Genomic DNA, 22,758 nt, shown 5'->3' with positions numbered 1-22,758 from the left:
ATATCCAGGCAGATTATCATGTAGATAAAAAATTCAAAAATCCTTTGATTTACTAAATATATTTTTAAAATGTATTTTGAAATTGATTTAAAATTATAATTTAAAAACTATAATCAAATAAATAATTAATTTTTAATATAGAATCATGATTTAATAATCAAACCAAACACCTCTGATTTCGGATTTCGGAATAAAGTACATATAATTAATTCTATTAATGAAAAATGTAAAAGGACATATGATGACACTGTCTACCTTCCCTTTTCACTGTTTCACACTAATCCATATGATGATACGACTCATTATAATGCAAAATATATGGAAAATGCGTTGGACCCCGGTAGGGTACTGGGTCCTCTCTGATTGGTGAAAAATTTTTTTTTTTTTTTTTTCAGCTAATGGAGAGCCGACACCTCACTGGGGGTTCTCAGTGGGGGTCGGCTCACTGGGGGTCTGTAGCACTTCCCAAAATATATATACATATAGGTGTGTTTGATTGGGGGATAAGAAAGGAGATTATTTACTGTGCGGATTATAATTCAGGAGAAGTATTCAATCCGCTGTTGGTTTTTTTTTTAGTCCGTCAGATATGGAGTCCGGCCGGACTCCTTATCCCCCATATGGGGGACTATTGTATCCTATAGGGGTATAGGACAATTTTTTTGGGACTATTCACAGTTAGGATTAGGTGGTAAAATGATCATTTTGACCATCTACTATTTAATTATGTATTATATTTAATAAAATTCAATAAAATTTAAATGTCTCAATTTAAAAATAAATAATTTTATTTAACTTTTTATTGATGTTTTATTTAATTAATTTTTTTTAAATAATTTTTTATAGATATTTTATTGATGTTTTATTTTAAAATTTCGTTTATATTTTATTTAATTTCATTATTTAAATTTAATAGATGTTTTATTTAATTTCATTGTTTAATTATTATTATTTTAAAAAATATATATTTAAAATTTTAATTTAAAAAATAACATATATTTTTATTGATATTTTATTTATTCAATTTTAAAAAAATAAATTTATTTGATTGTGTAAAAAATAAAATAAAATAAATTTGTATTTAAGCTAGCTAAAAATAATTAAAATATTAAAGATATGTTTAATGCCATTACTTAGTAAATAATTGAAAAATGATAAAATAGTATTTTGTTCATTTATCTTATCTAATCCGTCCAACCAAACGTTGGATTCACTAAAAATAGTCATTTCTAGATATCTAATCTCATGAAAAAACAAACACATGATACATATTCAATCCAACCAAATAGTCCGGAAGATTTACAGTCCCAGAAGTCCGATAGATTCTAATCCCTTATTATTCAGTCCGTCCAATCAAACACACCCATACATTAATAATAATTTTGAAGAAAAAAAAAAGAGTATAAATTACAATATTCTTGTCAGATATCTGTAGTGATTAGTTTTGTACTTTATACACATAATTTAATTGGGGACCTTAATTTATTATTGCCATGTTGGATCTAAATCATCTAAAGATTATCCAATGAAACTAATCAATCTTTCTTCCAAAAAAAAAAAGTATATATATATTATTATAAGTTACATTATAAATTATAATGTAAGAAAAAGTAAAAGGCAAAAGCTAATTACCTCTAATCTTGAATTACAGGTTGAAACCATGTTGAAGTAATATTTTTCTTTCTTCAAGAATATTCCCTAGTAACCAATTTTTTTTATTTTTTATTTTTTAAATGCGGAGGGGCCTGTCTTATCTAGCTTGAAGATAATTCAAAGTCAGTACTCATATTTTTTTCGACTAACTTTAAGATATTGAAATTAAGGATCATGTAAATTTTCAGTGGCTCTTTATTCTTTAGGTAACTCAAATTAAAGTATTTAGATCTTATCCTCAAGTTTTTACCATTCATCAAACTCCTTGGTTTTGTCAATACTAATATAATAAGAAGATTTTAAAAAATTAAATTAAAAAAAAAAATCCTAGTGACTTCTACGGTGTAAGCAACACGTTCCTTAAGTAGGTATTCGTTATTTTGAAAAATATGTTAAAAATTGAATTTTTTTAATTTTTTATACTTTTTTTTGAAAAAATATGCAAAAAAAATAAAAAGGTGATGCGACTCAAAAAAAACTAAAATGTCATTAAGTTAACTTTTAACCTACATGCTAAAAAAGGCCTTGTGTCTCATAATATAAGAACAAGATCGTAGGAAAAACAATATGTCAATAGCGGTTAGGAAGAAGAGAAGAGGGAGAGGTTCGTGAGATTAGTGAGAGACAGGGATGTAAATTGGGCCCGACCTACTCGGGCTCGAGCTTGGGCAAGCCCATGTCTGGCCGCCTGGGATCCCGACAAAATTCGGGCCAGGCCAAACCGATCCACGGGCCAAAAAATTAGACCCAAGCTCAAGGGATATTCGGACCTTGGAAGGGCGAGCCTAGGCTTAAGTTTGAGCCAAGCCTGGGTCTGAAAATTTTTTTTCTATTTTTTCTACCAAAATTTTATTCTTTTCTACTAAAAATAACACCGGGTCTCAAGCCGAGTTTTGAGTGAGTCTTGAACGAATTGATGGACCGGATTTCAAAATGACGACCCAAGCCTAGGATCCCAAGCTAGGCTTGGATCCGGGCCTAACCGGCCCGAGCCCACTCCCGGCCACATGCCATTTTTTACATCCCTAGTGAGAGAAGTAGTGAGGCAAGGGACAAGGGGCTGGAAGACGGTAAAGATTGGATGATGTTTTCATGTTAGGGCTTTCAATAGGCTAGGAAAAATATGAAAGCAGGGGAATCTTTGCCTTTTTACATTAAAATTTAACTTTGCCTTAATTTTATTATGTCAAATATCAAAATGTGTGTGTATCATATAAATTCTCTCAATTTAAATGAAATTTTTTTATTACAAGTAGAGGGTCATTATCATACAAAGCAATTTTAAATGTTGGAAGTAAAGGGAGGAAATGAACAAGATAAGAGTAAAATAAAATTTGTCCAATTTTAAAAAAAGAATGCTAGATACTCATACTTTTGATTCTCAAATTTATTCACAATGATGTGGTAAAGAAGGTGAGACATATATGATTAAGTGTGTAAGAAATTACAAATTAACATCAAATATGTCACATCATTATGGATTAAATTGTAAAACACTCTTTGAGGTTTCAATTTTTTTATTTTTATTTCTAAAAATGAGTGAGTGAAAAGTTCCTGTCTTTAAATGAAAGTGGAAGTAAATGCACAAAAAAATGAGCGAGTGAAAAGTTAGGGGTTGTTTGGGATGACCTAAATAAATGTATTTTTTATCTTTTTATAAAAAGATGTGCAGAAAAGTAGAGAGGTGATATGATAAAAAAAAGATAAAAAAATAGATTATTTGAAATATGTCAAACTTGACCTTAGTATCTTTAATATGAATGAAAGTGAAAGTAAATGCACAAAATAGGGCAAGGTTTAAATGGTGTGATTCTGAAACTGTCAATTACACATGCCCGGGACAGAAGAAATCAGCTTATCCACCCAACCAAAGTAAATTTGTTAATACATTATCCAACTATATAGAAAAAAACAAAAACAAAAACAATAAAGAAAAAAGCATTTATGTTTAAACCACAAACTAATTTAAAAAATCAATTGGTCCCTCCCAGCTGGTCAAGGCCCCTACTCAAATCCCAACTTTTGCTACAAAAAATAAAAAATAAAAAACTGAGAAAAATGATATGGTATATTAATATACCATTACTGGCTTGCTAATAAATCGATGTTGTACACCTCAGTCGAATTCAAAATACTGCCCAACAACTTACAGTCCTCTTTAGACTCATTAAAGCATCATGGTACATTAGCTTCAAAATTAGGAAATCATACTACCAAATAGAAAAAGGAATATATGTATACATAGTATAACAACTACTTTATATTGGTAAATCAGGACTTTAAGTAGAAGTGGATAGCAGTGTAAACAGTTCGCTTCAGTCAATTTTGAGGAAAAACTTAGCACCGAATCTAAAATTTTAATTTTGATAATTGAAGAATCGACATAGACCGTATACACGATGTTTATTGCAGTCAATCTAGTAAACAAAAACTAAACAAATAATATAATTTAGTTTTTTTTTTTTTTTTGAAAATAAGAAATGAAATTGAGTTGAAATTAATTATTTTTTGAATACTTTCATTAATGAAATTTAATTTGTAAGAAAAAAATTATTTTTGCATGCCCTTATTATCTTTAATTAAGAGTGAATTTTTTTTATCATGATATATTAACATAATATGAATTGGATATGAATTCAAAACAATACAACATAACAACACGAAAAAATAAGGAGGTTGAGTGGGATTTGGGATGCTAGCTTTTTGTTCAAAAAGCCAACCTCCCCCCCTCTAAAAAAAAAAAAAAAATCCCTGACATGACAAAAAAATGTTAGAAAATTCTCTATATTTACGCTTACGAAAGGATGATACGAAAGGTTCAGGCAGAAAAAACAAAGGTAAACAATTAAGAAAAGAACATTCGATTCGTAAATCTCGATTTTATTTGATTAAAGATTCAAGCGCTTAGGTATTGTGTCTAAAATAATAAAATTTTATAAAATGGCTAAACTACCCATGTATATATATATGTGTGTGTGTTATATGATCTCAGTCTCAAACAAGATCAACACACACTCTCTCTCTCTCTCTATAATCTACCCCATCTCTCTTTCTAAACCTTCACCGAAACCCTTACCTTGAGCTCTTCCGCCGTTCTCTAAAGCCTCCTTGCAGACTCGCTGGCGATGCCCAATCAAAAAAGCGTAAGTGAGACGGTGCCAAAAAAAACCAAGTTCCCAAAACTCTTCCAACACCGCCGCTATTCATCAAGACAGAGATGGCTTTAACCGCTGTTATCGCTATCTCCTTCGCCTAAAACGGGCATTTTAACCGACTCAATGGCAACGTGAAGTACAATTGGTCATGATAGAGCTCTTCGTCATCGTTTATAGCCAAAACAACGTCGTTGAAGTCCATTTCATCAGAGTTACAAATGCAACTAGAAGGTGCTTTGATCCGTCTTAACTGGCAGAGATCGCGGTGGTCCACGAAGACAACGACAAAGATGAACCCTCAGCGATCGAGCTCCTCCTCCTCAACTTCAAATATGAGCAGATCTAACCACCGTCGTTGCCCGTGCCTCTCTCTCTCTCTCTCTTCTTTTATAGATCTGAATGTTGCTGACACCACCACCGTTGTCGCCATGGTATGACGGCGGCATAGTTGAAGCAAGTGTCATAGCTGCTTATTTTCTCTTGGCATGACCCAATATAATCTTTAATCTTTAAACACAATGTTATAATTCAAAAAAATTACAGGATAATGGAGTTAAAATGACTAAATATTATATTGCGTCATGCCAAGATCGTACCTATGCATTTATCATACCTGTACTAACAATGTTAAGTCAACTAGATTGTGCACAATGCATAACCTTTGTTTTAAATATAGATTGGTCTGAAGAATGTATATACTTTGTAGAAGGTAAAAAGAATATATATATATATATATATATATATATATATAAGTATAACATTTTATAAATATATAATATATGTGTTGTTCATCAATTATAATATTAACTATCATGCTGACATCTGATGGAAGACCAACAACAGTTTAGATTTTAGTTATACTTTCTTTTATTTATTCAGTGAATTCCAAACAAATGTAATAAATTCTTAGTTTTATTACTTTAATTATGCAATGTCAACATTTTTTTTTTAACATTACATATATTTTATGCTAAAAATTTAAAAATATATTTGATATAATCATAAATAATTTTTTTAAATTCAATCTCATACATAACACGAATGATATATTAATTAATATAAAAAAAATTATATAAATTTAACATGACACGACACAAATACAATATGGACGACCACACGATACCCTACCCTATACTCAACGCAAAAGGCCAAGCCGATAATCTCAATGCCAAGTGTTGAGTTACCTGCTACACTAATCAAATGAAAAATATATATGTAAGTTATATTTTTTCTTTTACCAAACAGTCCCTATAAATTTATACAAATTACTCTCTTTTTTTCATATTTTTTTTTTTTACCATGGGCTTTTTCATTGCAGTTTCCCAGTTCCCATAATCCCACCTTCCCTCTTCAATCTTTTGAATAGATTTCCTCTGTTTTATTCGGTACTCTGCATTCTGCAACACTAATACGACAAGATTCAATTTCCACCATTACTCACGCACTCTCCATAACAATATCACTCATTATTCAAACCCATTTCATTATTATTAAACAAAGTACACCTAACCAACACCCAGCTCTCTCTCTCCCTCTCTTTCTCTCTCTTTGTTTTGGAAAGAGAAAGTCAAAATTCACCTGCTATTTTGCTCTTTTCTCTTTTGGATCTGAGCTTTTTCTCTGCAAATGTTGATGGGTTTTGGCCAATTCTTGTTTTTCCATCATTTTCTCATCTGGGTCTCTCAATTTCTCTTGGTTTCTTGGCTTTTCTTTGACTTGGGTTTCAAGTAGATGCCAAAGGACAGAGAATTGGGTTGAACAGGGTTGACAGAGGCTGTTTGTTTGCAGAGAAAATACGCAAGAATTCAGGTATCACGCTTGAAATTTTCACGGACATATGATGTTATTGCTTTCTGTTTGTTACCATCATCTACAATTAATCTTTCTCAAGTTCAGATCCAACACTGAAAATTTTACTATAGCATTGCTCTCTCTCTCTCCATTTTGTTGGGTTCTTAACAGAAATTAGTGTTAAATTATACTTGAACATACCCAATTGCTCCTGTTTGAATTTTTCAACACGATAATGATATTTCAGTATTTTAACGTTCTCATTTTTTTACCATAGGCTTGTTCTCTCTCTCTCTCTCTCTCCCTCCCCATATAATTTTGTTGGTTTCTTGAAAATTGACAGAAATTAGTGTAAAATTATACTTTTGAGTGTTTGAATTTTTCAACAGGAGAATGATCTTTTAGTATTTTAACATTCACATTTTTTGTTTCATTCGGCGGCAACTGATTGTTTATTTTTGCTTTCTCTTTCAACAACACCAAAGAATTGTGTGTCTTTGAAAATTATCATTAGAATAAACCCAATTACGCAACTAATTTATGCAAAATTGAACTAGATTATCATCATTTGACTCTTTCAATGGAATTTTATGTCACAGAAATATGCCGCAAGACAGTCTAAGATCAGCTGTCTACAGATCATTTGTCACATGTGATGATCCCAAAGGTGTCATTGAATGTAGGACAATCAGAAAATCCAAAACTAGTTCTAAAAAATCAGATAAAATCGAAAGAAATCATCAGTCACACAAGGAAGGAGGAGAGGAGATGGAGTCTAAAAATGTCGCTGAAGATTCACCTAGCAACCCATCTTGCTTTCAGCTCATGGAGGTGTCGAAAGGCGCTCATAAGATCAACCAAGTGATCGATTCGTGGTCTAAGAGAACGAGCTTTGATGGGAATTCAAAAGAAATAGCGAAAGATTTGTTGAAAGGAGCTCTTGATTTGCAAGAGTCTTTGATGATGCTTGGCAAATTACAAGAAGCTTCTCAGTACATGGCTCAGTTGAAGAAAAGTCAGAAGGAGAAATCCGAGAGAGAGAGAATTGATGAAATGGGAGTCGAAAGAACAAATTCTCGTCGCTTCGCGGATCATAAAATCCAAACTGGATTTCAGAAACCAAGACTTTCTTTTGATGATTATTCAAGGGGTTGTCGAGAAAGTTCTCAGTACATTGATAAGTTAAAGAAAACGCAGGAGGGGAAATCTGGGGGAGAGAGAGTTGATTCAATGGGAATTGAAAGAATGAACTCTCATCGCTTTGCAGATCATAATTACCAAATGGGAATTCAGAAGCCGAGACTTTCTCTTGATGGTTACTCAAGGGGTTATCAAGAAGGTTCTCAGTATTTGGATAATAAATTGAAGAAAAAGCAGGAAGAGAAATCCGGGGGAGAGAGAATTGATCGAATGGGAGTTGAAAGAATGAATTCTCATCGCTTCGCAGATCATAATTACCAAATGGGATTTCAGAAGCCAAGACTTTCAGCTGCTGGGTATTCGAGTGATTGTTTTGAGGAGCTCAGAACAGCAATCAGAGACGGTCTTGCTAGGCAAAATCTTCTTCCACCTGGTGAAAAAAGGGCTTACTGTGATAAAAGAACACTGGACTCAGCTCTTGATATGGCCTCCACTAGCTCAAGCCAATCCTCTCTGTCCTCATCGAAGGTTCCACAGAAATTAAAAGGCTCGAATTTGATTGCTAAGCTTATGGGTCTGGAAGAAATTTCCTCACAAGCAGTGCAGATTATTCCAAGAAAACAGTCGGAGAGTGAAAACGTTTCGATTCAGAGACGACCCATATTTGATATTGATATGCCGAAGGCAAGGAAGCCTCAGTCTGCTACTTGTAAGGTAGATTTGGAGCGAAGGAAACTGAAAGAAATAGTCGAAACTATGCATTATAAAGGGCTTCTAAAGAGCAATTCGGCTTATTCTAATGCTTCTAACTCGAAAAAGAGGTTTAATGAAGATCCCCCACCTATTGTAATTATAAAACCCCTGCACTTTTCGAGTTTGGAGAGAGAAGAGCCTCACTTGCAAAAGTTTGCTGGAGATGTGGGAGGTCTTGACATCCATGAAGTGCTCAGAAATTTGAAAAAGAACGAAGGAGCTTTAGGTTCAAGTGAAATGTGTAGAAGATTTAGAGGAGAAGATGCTTCGATCAAAAGGATTAGTCAGGAAGGGGCTGAAAACTGTAAAGAGGGACAAGCAAAAGCAGGAGAAACAGTAGTCAAGCCTATTGCAAAGTTGTCTTCTAATAAGTTGAAAGTTTCTGAATCGGTAAATCAAGAACAGAAAAAGAAAGCAATTGAGAAGAAAGTCGATAGAGTTCAAAAGGTGTCACAGTGCAGAAGAAAGCCAGCAGAAATGGAGAATGTGAAATCTAAAGAGGTTTCTAGGTCTCACGATCAAGCCAAAGTGACCTCTACGAAAGAAAGAAAATCTGAAATCGGGTCAAACGCTACAAAGACTCGAATTTCCCAGAAAAAGTCTACTTCCTCGAGTCCCATGCCAGAACACTCAACTCCTGATGTGCCTCACAGCTACGGTGACAGGAAAAAGAACATGAAGAATGAGAAGCTTGTGAAGAAGTCCTTGGCAGCTAATTTAGTTGTGAGTCCACTTGACATTCCATCTTTATAATCTTGATGTTCTTTTAGGAACTTGTGTTTGTTCTCTGATTCTATATAGATGTAGTTGTTTTAGAATTCTTTAAGTCTTTTTTTGGATCTTAGATTTGAGGAGGGTTGGAGGAAAAGAAAAGGGTATTTCTGTTTCTTTTCTCTCCACAACTCCAAGATTCAAAGCATTAAGGAACTAAAGAAGTAATAGGGATTGCGATGCAGAGATTAGACTTGGCCCTTGGATAGGGCTGCAAAATGAACCAAGCTACTCCAGTTTGACTCGTGTTCAGCTTGTTAAAAGTTAGTTCAAGATGGGCTCGTTATGAAAACAAGCCAAGCTTGAACAACCTATAACTCGGCTAGACAAGCCTATATGCATTATAAAAAAACAAGCCACTCAAGCTTGACTCGTTATGTAAACAAGCCAAGCTTGAATCCATTCTGAAAGTCAATTTTTTAAGTCAAACTTGATCAATTTACTACTCTGCTCAACTAGAGTCATCAAAGATTGATACGGTATATGTCAATGCAGGTTGAAAATGTAGGAAGCAAGTATGGTGACAAGACAATTGAATCAATTGAACTTACTTGCGAAAATGAAACTGATATGACAAGAACTGGCTCGACTGCTGATCGACTCCTTCCTGAGGAAGGGACGGATGCCTCTGAAATTCAGATTAAAGGTATGGCACATTCTTAGATACTAGTTACATGGGTGTAAATGACTAAACTTTGATAAATAAGTCGAGTAAGTTGGTAATTAAGTTGATCTGTGTTCACAAATTCTACACATATGCATGTATAAAAAGCATGTATAAGGTTCTCATTTCATGGAGGACTATCTGTTATCTGAGTGAGTGTCCTCTAGGCAAGAAAACCATTTTGCAGTTATGGTTTCTTCCAAGGTTTTAAAAATCAGCTACAACCGTTACGTAACGGTTCAGTGGTTACTGCCACCCATTACTATCACTATAGCGATGTGGCACAAATTCACAGCTGTAACAGCCACCACTGCCACTTTTTCTGATTTTTCTTTTTTCCAGCTAATTAAATCACAAAAAGGTGCATAGAACTTATATGAAATCTAAGATTTACATGTTTTGAGTTTCTAATCTTCAAGGTCTGCAAGATTGCTGTCAAGGTTAAATGAACTTTAATAATTGAGTCGCATAATTTGGTAATTAAATAATTGAGCGGTTTCTTCCAAGGTTTTAAAAATCGGCCTCGTGTTTTCTGCCACATATTACAGCTGCTATAGTGGTGTGATAGAAATTCACAAATGTAATATTGCCACTGTTATGTAAACGCTGTAACGGCATTGTTATGACCCTTATGCTTCTATTATTTTTGCATATTTTGTATTAAGGATGCCTTTTCTCAACTTCTCTCTTTTTTTCAGTTGTGAAAATCACACGCAAAACACATAAAACTTATTTGAAAATCTTCGACCTACATGCTTTGAGTTTCTAATTTTCAAGTTCTACAAGATTTTCAAGATTTTAGTTGATGTCAAGGTTAAATGAGCTTTGATAATTACGTCGGGTAAGTTGGTATCTAAGTGGATCTGTGTTCACACATTCAACACATGCATATAAAAAACATTATTTCATCTGTTATCTGTTTATTGGTTTTAATGGGACTCAATGCCTCTTTAATTGCAGACCAATGCGATAGCAGCTGGAATTTTCCTCACAATGTCACTCCACTGACTATCCAACATGAAAGCAGCCTCAAATCTGCGGAAGAGGCTAACGAATACATTGGTACTAAAACCGTTGAAAAAGATTTTCTTTTGAGCAGTCCATCATTCTTGAGTTACGCAGAGGAGCTCTTTGACATCAAGCCTAACCAGACTCTCAATGGATTGACACCAGACTCTTGTTTAAACGATTGCGAAAAAACTGATACCAGACTCTTGTTGGACTGTGCAAATGAACTCGTGCGACACAAAAGCATTCGATGTACACAAAAAGTGCATCCATTGTTACTAGCTCATGCAAGGAATTCAAAACTCACCATCTCTCTAGCCCAATTGGTGGAGGAAGTGAGCGATGGAATTAAGGATCTGAGGAGTTATAGTAAGCACGTTGGCAAGAAACGCACCATAGATGGGCTTTATGCGGTTTTGGAGAGAGATTTGAGGTGCGAAGGAGTGGCGAGTGGGGCATGGGATTTGGGTTGGAGGCATGCATTCACTGTGGATGAAGTTGAGCAAGTTGTAGGTGACATAGAGAAGCTAGTTTTTGATGGGATGGTAGAGGAGATGTTTACAGATTTTGTGCTTTAGCATTTCATACAAATTTGGATGATGTGGGATTTTTGGGGCCGGAAATTCTACTTTCTGTAAATATGGATGGAGTTAGGCTCCTCTCCAGTGCACTATCGTCAAGTGAATTCACTGGTTGTGAGAGGCGTGTTGGTCTCACAGACTCATTAGGCTCTCACTGCTTGTGGGTAGAATAGTCCAGTGCACCAGAGAGAAGCATACAAGATCAGGATCAGTATGTTGAATGATATGGATCTCAGATTCTCTAATGTATTGATTATAGACTGATGAAATATCTGTAATTTTTTTTAAAAACATTTATACAAGGTCACACTAGATGGGTATTTGGAAACTGTTCAGCTCGAAATATATATTTGTAAACCATATTTAGACAAGTATTAAGAAATTATGTTTTGCTTGCTTATAAAAAAAGGTTGGTTATACGGACAACACTTCAACTATTACTAAATGTCATTTATCCCTCTCAACTTTAAAATTATACATTGAGACCTCCCAACTGTTTAAAAACTCTATTAATTACGCTCTTCTTAAAAAGTAATTTAATTTATAATTGAAGGGTTTAAATGTTCAATTTTAAAGTTGAGGAATGAATTGATGTACAATGATTTTTTGAGAATATAAAAAACATTATATTAATAAATAACAACATTATAAGCAAGACCTCAAAGGGTCACCCAACTAAACCACAAAACAAAAAATAAACAATAAATTTATCAAAAAAACAATTACGAGTTAGAAAAAATTGCCGATCTTCTTAAGGCTATGGTTTGAAAAGCAAAATTTGTTTGAAAGCGCGTTGTTCCCGTCGATGTCGTCTCCATCGCTGTTGTCCAACTCTGCCAGCGCCGCCGCTGGATATCGAACACCGCCAGAAGTTAAAGTTAAAAAGGAAGTACATACTACAAAAAAATTAAGATTTTACAAACAAAAATTTAGAGACAAAATTATTTTTTAAGGACCAAATAATTTTGTTGCGAAAGTGTCGTTATTATATTTGTAGCAACAAAAATTGGACATTAGTGACAAATTATTATCTTTTTTGGATCAAATTTTTTATCTTAAAAAATAAACCATTTTGAGACCAAATTATTTTGTCCCTAAAAGTCTATTTATTAGTGACATTTTTAAAATTTTGTCGCTAAAAGTCTTGTTTTTTACTTTTTAGAACGATCTTTTAGCGACTATCATCATGACGATAGAAATTGGTCCCTAAATATTTTTTATAATAAAATTTTTACTTTTAGAAATTAAAATATTTGATTTCTAAAACTCTTATATATTGTAGTGACACCCACAATGATACGGGGGGGAGAGAGAGAGAGAGAAATGACCTTGTTTACAATGACATTTTCTTAGACATTGTAACATTTTCTTAAACATTTGGAGCGGAGTGACATGCAAGCCAATGAACAATATGTAAATATACTCCCACACAACATAGAAAAAGAAAGCCAAACTATATCGTTAGTCTTTACATTTTACTATTAGCCCCCTCAATTTTAATTGGTTTAATTTTAACATTTAATTTTAGATTTTATATTAATTTGGTCTAATTGATACTACTATTACGATTTTTGATAGAAATTTTTTAGTGAATTAGTTGCATTAAGTCACTGAATTGATCAAATTTATAATTTTGCTCTTAAAAACATGATATATGTTGTTCATTTGCGTATTTGCTACAAAAAAATTGCTAATAATTAAATCAATTAATTGAACCAATTTGAGACAGTAACAAATTCAAATTTGAAAGTTAAAATTGATTTAATTGAAATTATAAAAATCAAAATGATAAAAAAAATTAAAATATAAGGATTAGCAATGTAATTTATCTAAAAAGAAATTAAGAGAAAACGAAAGTAGACAAGGCATTTTTGTCACTTGAACTTGAGTATTTTGGTACATGAGGAGGTATATTTGAATTTTAAACTTGCTAAATTTCTTCACTGATTGAGGAGGAGATAGAAACATTTTACCTACTAGTCTCCTATTGATACATTACACTCCTAACAATCCACATTTGACTACCATACAAAGAAAATCCACCAAAGCCTATGTCATTGCCCCTTAAAATCCATCTCTCTCTCTCTCTCTCTCTCTCTCTCTCTCTCTCTCTCTCATCAATACAATCAAGATTCAAGCAGAGGCAGCCTTAAAGATAAGAACATTGAGGGATTCAAGTGCAAAGTACATGAAAGTCCCATGTGAATGAGTGAAGAAACAACCAAAGTTTGAACCCACCACACATTGCCATCCACCTCCATATATGTTGTCAAATTCCTGCAGCCATGTAAACCAACCCGCAAAAAGAGAAAAAAACAAAGCTTAAAACAAAAGCAATAATGAGAGTGAACGTGGCAACCAAAGGAAAAGTAACCATGGGCAAAAAATTCATGACTACTGATACAAGTATATGGGTTTTTTTTATCCGCAAATGTTAATTGTTAGATGTTAGATGTTAGATTAACACTTATAGGAGAAAAATTTCCACCCTTGGCAAAGCACGTAAATGCTTACATTTTCTTAATTCAACTCTCCTAAGGGGAGTTGAACGCATGATCTCCCTTGAGACTAAGCCCTACGAAAGGTATGGTGGTCAATTAGACTAGACCTAATTGGTTTACTGATAAAATCAGGTAAGGTTGCAATTCGGGTGGATTCTGTCATAATAGAAGATTATTCAAACTCAAGGTTCGTTAGGGTTGCAATTCGGGTAGATTTTGTCATATTAGAAGATTATTTAAACTCAAGGTTTGTTTGGCATATGGGTTGGGATTAAATTAGTTTACTAAAAGACAAAATAGACTAATTTAGCCAATAAGATAAAATATCACATTCAAATCATAATTATTTTATTTTTTCTCTCACAATTATCAAATCAACTACAAAAAAAAAAAAGTTAAAAATTTATTTCAGACAGAACCTTTTTTAACTAGGTTAAAATTGTCAAAAAAATCAAGTTAAAAAAATTTATCCCACATTAGACCTCAATTTGAGTTGTGCTGAAAGTCATTCAATCTCAACTCCGCAACTCAAATTTGTTAGTTCAAGTCTAGCCGGAACTCAACAAATTGAGCCTGAATTGCCCATAAATTTGAACTGAGTTTTTCGTTTTTATGCAGTTTAGGTTGGTTAATTTTTTAAGATTGGAACCCAATGCAGGCTAAAAAGTAAAGACAAACATGGATATAGATATCGAAACATAAACAGTGATTTTGAAAGAAAAATTGAGACACAAACAGAACGAGGACACAGCCAAAAATAACAATCAAAATTAACAAAAAGTGACACTAATTCAATATATATAAACAAAAAACAATAAACATTTATGTATCAAAATACTAAAAAAGAGGGAGAATAGTTGTCTCTAAAAAATAAATTATTTAATAAAAAGACACATCGATATGTGATCACTATGCCCCAGCTTATCTGTGCTTCATAGATATGTACAGGGTAGTCCCAGTGCATAAAGCTCCCATATTGCATAGTTTGAAGAGAGTCATATATACACAATCTTACATAATTATTTCCGCCATTTGCATCCGTGGCATTCAAAGAGCCTGTTTGGTAGAGTTTTTTTAAGTTAAAATTTAATTATCAGAAAGAGAAAGTTCTAACACTTCTCTCTTAACTTTTCAATTTATTTAAACTAATTTTACCTAATAAATTATAAATAAAACTGCACCAAACAGTCAAACATAAATTTTTAAATTAAAATAAATTATAATAAGCTTTCATAAGATGCAACAAACAGCCCCAAGTCACAATGGAGATGCAGGTGACGATCATAAATATGAGGAGTTGGGTATAGGAGGAATCAAGTAAAGTACCTTTTTGATGTGGGAAGCAATGGAGATGCAGTCACAGACATCATAGAGATCAAGAGCTTCAGAAGCTGAATCCATGGCTTGAATCTGCATCTTCATTGGCATGTCTGTTTCCTTCACTACACCTTTCCCTTCCAACATTCTCCCTCTCTCTCTAAAACACGCTTGTTCTCTCTCTAAAAGGAAGCTTTGGTTTTCAAATATGGATCACAATTTAGGACTGGAGCTTTCTCCGTTGTACATTTCTTCTAATCGTAGAGGACTGTCTCATGTGGCGCTAGTAGGACTGTCTCATCATGAACACTGTTTTGTAGTTTTTTTCTAGATTTTTCAGTCATTATAGAGAACTTTAATTTAGGAGTTTTAATTAGAACTCTAAGAGCATCTCCAGCAGCTTGGCTATTCTTTCCTTTTAGCCATAGAAGCGAGCTTGGAAGGGTAAAACATTGCTCCAGCAGACTCGCTCAAGGATCGCTACAATGGTGGTGAGCTACAGTACCTCGCCAGGACAAGCGAGGTACTGTTCATGCACCTTTTAATTTTTTATTTATTTTTGGCTCCTGAACTTTGTTTTTGGCGGTAAAATTAATGTCATTCTGTTAATGCCATTCTGTTATTAGTATAATTTTGATAGATAACAGAAAATATTGATCAATCTTCAATGGGTTCAGAAAATATTGATGAAACAGAGAAGAAAATTTATACAGACTATTTTCTTTCTTTGTTTCTGGCTAATAGTAAAAAGTATTCATGAAAAATCAAAGATTACATCTTGCATATATTTGAAATTGTTGAATTTGGTTTAGTATTTGATGTTTCTTCGGATTTGGATAACATAGAACACAATTTAATGCTGTTGCACAATGGCCTGTCAACTGTTTGATAAAATGCTTATAAGAAACTTAGGCTACTAAAATGAAGTGAGTGATACTATATAACTGTTGATTAGTGGGTTCAAAGATTGATTTGAAATAGCTAACCTTTCTATGTCGCGACATGTAACTGGACCAAAGCATTACTGGTCAATCGATTTTGTTGCTTCTGGTGTTCTAAACGTTAATGTCATGGAGACAATTTCGAATATATGATGGCTTTGTGGTTGCTAGTATTTTATATCTGTTGTAGGCGTTGAATCAATTTGTTGCTAGAACATTAGAAGAAAAGGAAAAAAAGAGAAAAAATAGTGTTATAGTTCATATTTTGTGTTTGGTCACATTGGTGCAATATATTCCTGAACAGGTGAATATATGGGTTCAGAGATTGAAATTGTTGAGGAGAGATTGAAGTCTTTCCTTGGTCAACTCCAAACGGAATGTGGCATCCTTGATAGAAGTTTCCTTGGATCATTTGGGTTCTGTGACATATAAGGTTAATGATCATTTGAGAATTTTTTGGGCTTTTGCACCTACTTTTTCTTTGTAGATTATGCTGAAACTCAGCTCAAGAAATTGTGGTTGCAGAGATAAGTTTGGATTTATATGTTTACATCATTATTATTCAACATCACTGAAATAATTTAGAGGTGATGAACGCCAGTTAATAATTTACTTAAACTACAAGTAGATGGTTATTCACATGAATATGAGTAGATGGTTAATTACGTGAATTTGAGCTCTGTTATTCTTTTATTGTTATTTTTATTTATTAAAATTTTAAGTGTGATAATGGGTTGTGTAATGTGACAATAAAATATATAATGTTCCATACATTTTTATATTAAAGTGGTTTTAAATTTTTTTATTCCGTTCGGTTAAAATAATTAGCACAAGGAAGACCACATGTGGCAATCGAGCTGCAGGTTCATCACAAGAGTGTACAGCAATAGCATGCAATTAATTCTCTTGTAATAAACTCATTAGTCAGTTAGATATTAGTTAGACATGTGTTTGTATATAATAGTTGTTAATCAAAATAATAAATCAATTCTGTTTTTCAATCATTGATCAACTTTGTTAGATTCTCTCTTTACTCTTCTCTTTCTCGTTTATACATATTATTTTAATTATAACTCAAGAATTTTTTGATTATACATTATTTGGTGGTTTTATATCATAAATATATCTCATGTTTTGCCTCTATGATGTCAGATAGGATAATTGAAATTTCCCAACTTCACAAGAACCATCATAGACTTAGATACAATACGTAATATGCTTATTGCTTTAAATATGTAATATGCTTATTGCCCTTGGCACAAATAAAGGATTTTTTTAAATGCGTTGTCTATGCATTTTCGTCTGTAATTAATTTTTATTTAGCATGTTTCAACATTGTTACAAATGTTTGACTCTTCAGGTTGTCATCAGAAAATGCTACCACCTATTTTGCAATCCGTGCATTCAAAGGATTATAGAATCACACCATCGCAAGTGCCCAGTTTGTGCTGCCAGTTTCGGTGCAAATGATGTCAAACCTGTTTACATCTGACTGGAAACTTGAGAAACTGCCTATTGATGAGACTTACTCCCCCAGAGGTGCCCATGATGCAGGACTCGGGGTGTCAATGCCCACAGGTTCACATGTATTATTAAATTAGAGGTTGAGATGAAGAAACATTGACATGAAACAGTGGAAGTTTCTGTTGCTTTCCCATTCAACCTTGTGCAAATTGGGCTGGGTTTGCGGGTCCTAGTTTTAGGTTATTGATTTCACATAGTTTGTCAAGTTTAGTGTAATTATGTAGTCTGAAATTTTCATTGACTATTGAGCAACTGGATTATTTCCATTTATTATTTGCAGTTTTTTTTTCTAAATTAGTCCAGTGCTAGTCCATGGAAGTAGGGCCATCATGTCAGTGAGGGTTTGAATTGTCTCAAATTTGGAAAGGTTATAGTTGTTCTTTCTACAGTATGATTGAATATTAACAGTTTGTCATTATCTTTTAATTTGTTGCCTGCACTATTGATAGTGTTTTTTGATTTCCAACTATCCTTATTATTAATTTCTGGTTTGTTTAGTATCATTCCGGTATATTTGCTTCCTTTTTGTCCTCCCCCTCCCCACTTGTCTATTTCTGATTTTCTGTATCTGTTTCTTCAATTCACTTTGCTGCCTTTAACTGCCAGGTCACAAAAGCCATTAACTAAATCAGATGAGAGAAGTTTGAGGAATCCTCTTGGGGTAGACAGAGATGCTACCAAAAGGCAAAAACTAGAGAATGGTTAATTGTGTAAGGTAAATTTGATGTATTTACCCATATTTTGGTGGACTTGAGTCTTGATGTATGCATTATGAATGTAGAATCTGTATGAAAACCAATATCTTTTTGTCAATGTATTCATGTGTTAATAATTAAATACATCACACACATGTTATACCAATTACCTTGGTATTAATCTGGTTTGGAAATTGTGTGTGCATCATTTACTTTCTAGAAGCCAGACTGAACTTGAAAGCTGAAGCCTGAAACTATTTTGACAAGTTTTAAGTGAATTTTAAGGTTTACTTCTAATGACTTTCCATTTAGAGTAGAATAACATATGGAAATGGGAAGAAGATAAGAGTGGAAATATAATTAAAGTGAAAACCATATAATTAAAGTGAAAACCATAGAATTAAAATGATAACCATATAATTAAAAGACATATAGAATTATAAAATTACACATAAATTAAAAGCATATACTGATTACATTCAAAACTAATAGCATACTACATAAAATGAAACTTCAAATTCAAAACTTTTACAACTCGCTGTGTAATTGCCACAAGTGTTCGACAAGGTCCGATTGGAGATGAGAATGTGTTTGCCTATCTCTAATGTTATGATGGCATTGAATGAATTCCATAAGTTCAGTAGTTCTCTCCTGTAACATTGTTACATGGGGACTGTCATCGATTTGATCATAATTGAAATCTTTTACTCCATTGTCATCCCGCTCATCTTCAATGATCATATTATGTAGAATTATGCACGCCTTCATAATATATTTAAGTATTTTAGTATTCCAAAAACGTGCTGGTCGACGCACAATTGCAAATCGTGCTTGAAGCACTCCAAATGCACGTTCTACATCTTTTCTTGTCGCCTCTTGAGCTGCAGCAAAAAGTTTTTTCTTATTTCCTTGAGGAGAAGGAATTGTTTTCACAAATGTTGACCATTGTGGATATATACCATCGGCGAGATAGTATCCCATTGTATATTCATTACCATTGATGGTGTAATTGACTGCAGGAGCACGCCCTTGAGCAAGTTCGGTAAATACAAAAGACCTTTCTAGCACGTTGATATCATTATGAGACCCAGGTAATCCAAAAAATGCATGCCAAATCCAAAGATCATATGATGCAACAGCTTCCAAAATAATTGTTGGTTCATGAATGTGACCAGTATACATACCTTTCAACGCAGTCGGACAATTTTTCCATTTCCAATGCATACAATCAATGCTCCCCAGCATTCCAGGAAATCCACGACTTTCACCAACCGCTAGTAGTTTAGCGATGTCATTGCTGTTTGGTGACCTCAAATACTCATTAGAAAAAATATCAACAACTGCTTTAACAAAATATTTTAAGCTTTCTATTGCAGTGCTTTCTCCAATTCTCACATATTCATCCATAAAATCAGCGGCTACTCCATAAGCAAGCATCCTAAGTGCAACAGTTATCTTCTGAAGAGAAGACAAACCAAGCTTTCCAGCACAATTTCTTTTTTGAAGAAAGTATGGATCGTGCGCTTCTACTGCAGCTTGAATTCGAAGAAAAAGTGAACGCTTCATCCGAAACCTCCTTCGAAATAGCTCAGGAGGATATACAGGCGATTCAGCAAAATAGTCGAGAAAAAGCCTTTCATGACCTTGAATATGATCACGATGAATGACTTTACGACCTCGAACAGAACCACGACGTGAGCTTGATCCTATTTCACTATCTAGTAGTTCTTTATCCATAGTAATAGCTTTGAGCATCTCCAAATCATCATCAGATTCGGAGAAGTCAGAGTCATTTACAAGCATATCATAAAGAGAATTGGAAGCCATAGAGAGAGATATGGAAGTTTGGATGAAGTAGAAAATTGAGTTGAGGATAAGATCAAATGATAGGGAATGTCTTATTTATAATAGAAAAGTATAAAAATATGACCGTTGCAAAATATGACCGTTGGAAAAATATGACCGTTGTAAAAATATGAAAAAATATGACCGTTGTAAAAATATGACCGTTACAAAAATATGACCGTTGAAAAAATATGACCATTTGAAAAATACGATAGTAGAAAAATGTAACTTTCACAAAAATATAATTATATTTAGAAGAATGAAAAAAATAATAATTTGAAAGAAGTTAGTTTTTTTTTTTTTAGATTGGAAAGAAGGTAGTTAAAGTATAAGAATATTTTAATAGAAGATAGCTAAAGTAGATAGCCTTGTTGGAGTGTATATTAAAAAAATGACTAGCTAAAATAGTAAAGTAAAATTTTGAATAGCTATTTTAACTAGCCTTGCTGGAGATGCTCTAATAATGTAATAATCTTTATATATATATATATATATATACATCACATCACATTTTAAGAATTAAAATTTTAAAACATTTTTCTAGACTTTTAGACCTACGTGGAGACCAGCAGGAAGGTAAAAAAAGGCTTCCAATTCAATCACGCTACGTAATGGCTGTTTACAAATTCCAAGTGGCATTTTTTTTTTTATAGTATTTTTTTAATTATGTTAATCTTTTTGATTTTTCGTTCATATTGTGTAGATAAATTTTTAAAAAATTTTAAAAATTTAAAAAAATTAAAATAAAAAATATGCAACAAAAAAAAATTCACTATTTTTTTTGTTTTATTTTTTAATTTTTATTTTTTAATTTGTTAATCAAGAATCTTAAAATTTTTTGAAAAAATCAAAAAAATCTATAGATGAAAATAATCAACAAAAAAATAATAAAAAAAGCAAACCCCAAACATCTTGCTTTATTACTTCAATTACTTTCTAATGAATGACAATAATGTTACATAAACAGAAAAAGTGCCTAAAGTGATATATTTAGGGATAAAAATCATTTTAAGTATAACTCACGTCTCATCAATGTTAAATCTACAACAATCACCTCATTTTCGGGATGATTTTCAAGATAAACTTTCATTTATCTAACTATTTTCAATGAGCAATATTATACATAGTAGTGTTTTGTGAATGGTTTTATTTGCCTTTTTTGTAAAGCTTGTTTTCGTCTTTAATGAATTTTTTTTAAAAAAATTCAAAAAGCTTTTAAGGTTTTAAATTCAGCTCACAAGATGAATCAAAAAATTCAAAAAAGACAAAAATAAGTAATTTTTTTTAACTTATTTGCATCTTTAGTGATTTTTTTTTTTTTGAATTTTTCAAAAAAATATACTTTTTAGATTCGTTTCGACAAGATGGACAAAAAAAATAAAAAATTGACATAATTTTGAAAAAAATTACTTAAACAAAAAAATTTAGATTTTTTTTTATCTTTTGCTAATATGGGCCATTAGCAAAACTCTATGCATAAAATTATATCCAAACAAAAATTTAACTTTACAAGAATGATGTTGTAACGTTATTATTGTAATAAAAAAAGGGGTAAATTACACTGACACCCCCTAAGGTTTCTATTTAATACAAATCCCCCTCTTATATTCGGAAAATTACATTCCCCTTCTTGAAATTTGTAAACTCATTACAAATTATCTCCCGAATTGCTGATGTCTTGCCTTAAAAATTTTGAAATGACCATTTTGTCATTTTTTCTACAATTTTTTCTTCCTATTATCATAACTACATTCTATAACTTTCCATTATTAAATTCTACCTGAGCATATTTTTATTGAGTGAATATAATTTTTCATTTTATTTCCACCATTATATTTAGATTAGATCAATTTAATCTAGATATATTTAAAAAGCATAAAATTTGTACCCAAAAAAAAAATTAAAAAAAAATTATTGAATACAACAAAATAAGATAATAAATTGAATTTTTGTATTTTTATATTTGGTGAATTAAAAAAATCACAAAATATTATACTTCTTAAGTATATCTAGATTAGGTGCATCTAAAAAATAAAAATAAAAATTGCTTAAAATATTATAAAAATTCAGTAAAAAAAAAACACAAAAAATAAATATAAAAAAAATAAATTTTTTGTTTGATTTAAACCAAAGAAGATAATTATTATTTTCTTTGAAATGACATGAACAAAATATTTGTATTATTTTATTATTTTATATGTGAAAGGGTAATTTGTATAATCAAATTTGGCCGAGCTATATGCAAGTGATTTTGAGGCTTGGGCCGCGAGTTGGTTTGAGTTATGCCTTGGGAAGAGCTTAGCGTAGGGCGAACAATGGATTGAACTGGTCAAAAAAGTTTGACCAAACTACCAAAGGGCCCACATTCGTGGATCTAGCTACCTCATCATAGCGGTCAACGCTTTGACTGAGATATAAG

At 32.4% G+C, this 22,758-nt stretch overlaps 3 protein-coding genes and 1 long non-coding RNA gene across 4 annotated transcripts; 2 read left to right on the top strand and 2 right to left on the bottom strand.

The window, feature by feature from the left end:
- The first annotated feature begins 6,052 nt into the window (after nt 1-6,052).
- Nucleotides 6,053-11,942, top strand: LOC114318284 (uncharacterized). Its single transcript, XM_028265137.2, has 4 exons — nt 6,053-6,617; nt 7,199-9,215; nt 9,759-9,909; nt 10,888-11,942. The coding sequence occupies exons 2-4, from the start codon at nt 7,203-7,205 to the stop codon at nt 11,511-11,513; spliced, it is 2,790 nt and encodes a 929-aa protein (XP_028120938.2). The 5' UTR covers nt 6,053-6,617; nt 7,199-7,202; the 3' UTR covers nt 11,514-11,942.
- A 1,431-nt stretch (nt 11,943-13,373) lies between these two features.
- On the bottom strand, nt 13,374-15,719 carry LOC114318278 (uncharacterized). Its single transcript, XM_028265125.2, has 2 exons — nt 15,344-15,719; nt 13,374-13,793 (listed from the first exon to the last, which is right to left on the bottom strand). The coding sequence occupies exons 1-2, from the start codon at nt 15,479-15,481 to the stop codon at nt 13,650-13,652; spliced, it is 282 nt and encodes a 93-aa protein (XP_028120926.1). The 5' UTR covers nt 15,482-15,719; the 3' UTR covers nt 13,374-13,649.
- On the top strand, nt 15,720-18,716 carry LOC145790974 (uncharacterized). The gene is made up of 3 exons (XR_014330473.1): nt 15,720-15,857; nt 16,580-16,708; nt 17,636-18,716. It is a non-coding gene; the product is annotated as an uncharacterized LOC145790974 (long non-coding RNA).
- Nucleotides 18,717-18,874: 158 nt separating this feature from the next.
- On the bottom strand, nt 18,875-20,396 carry LOC145790262 (uncharacterized). The gene has a single exon (XM_082868039.1). It carries the CDS (start codon nt 20,319-20,321, stop codon nt 19,023-19,025), a length of 1,299 nt encoding a protein of 432 aa, XP_082724165.1. The 5' UTR covers nt 20,322-20,396; the 3' UTR covers nt 18,875-19,022.
- Between the last annotated feature and the right edge of the window lie 2,362 nt (nt 20,397-22,758).

This window comes from Camellia sinensis, chromosome 5 (assembly GCF_055761805.1).
Source record: "Camellia sinensis isolate YWXY chromosome 5, ASM5576180v1, whole genome shotgun sequence".
Classification (NCBI taxonomy): domain Eukaryota; kingdom Viridiplantae; phylum Streptophyta; class Magnoliopsida; order Ericales; family Theaceae; genus Camellia; species Camellia sinensis.
Note: the sequence above shows the minus strand (reverse complement) of the source record. Positions and strands in the feature narration are given on the sequence as shown.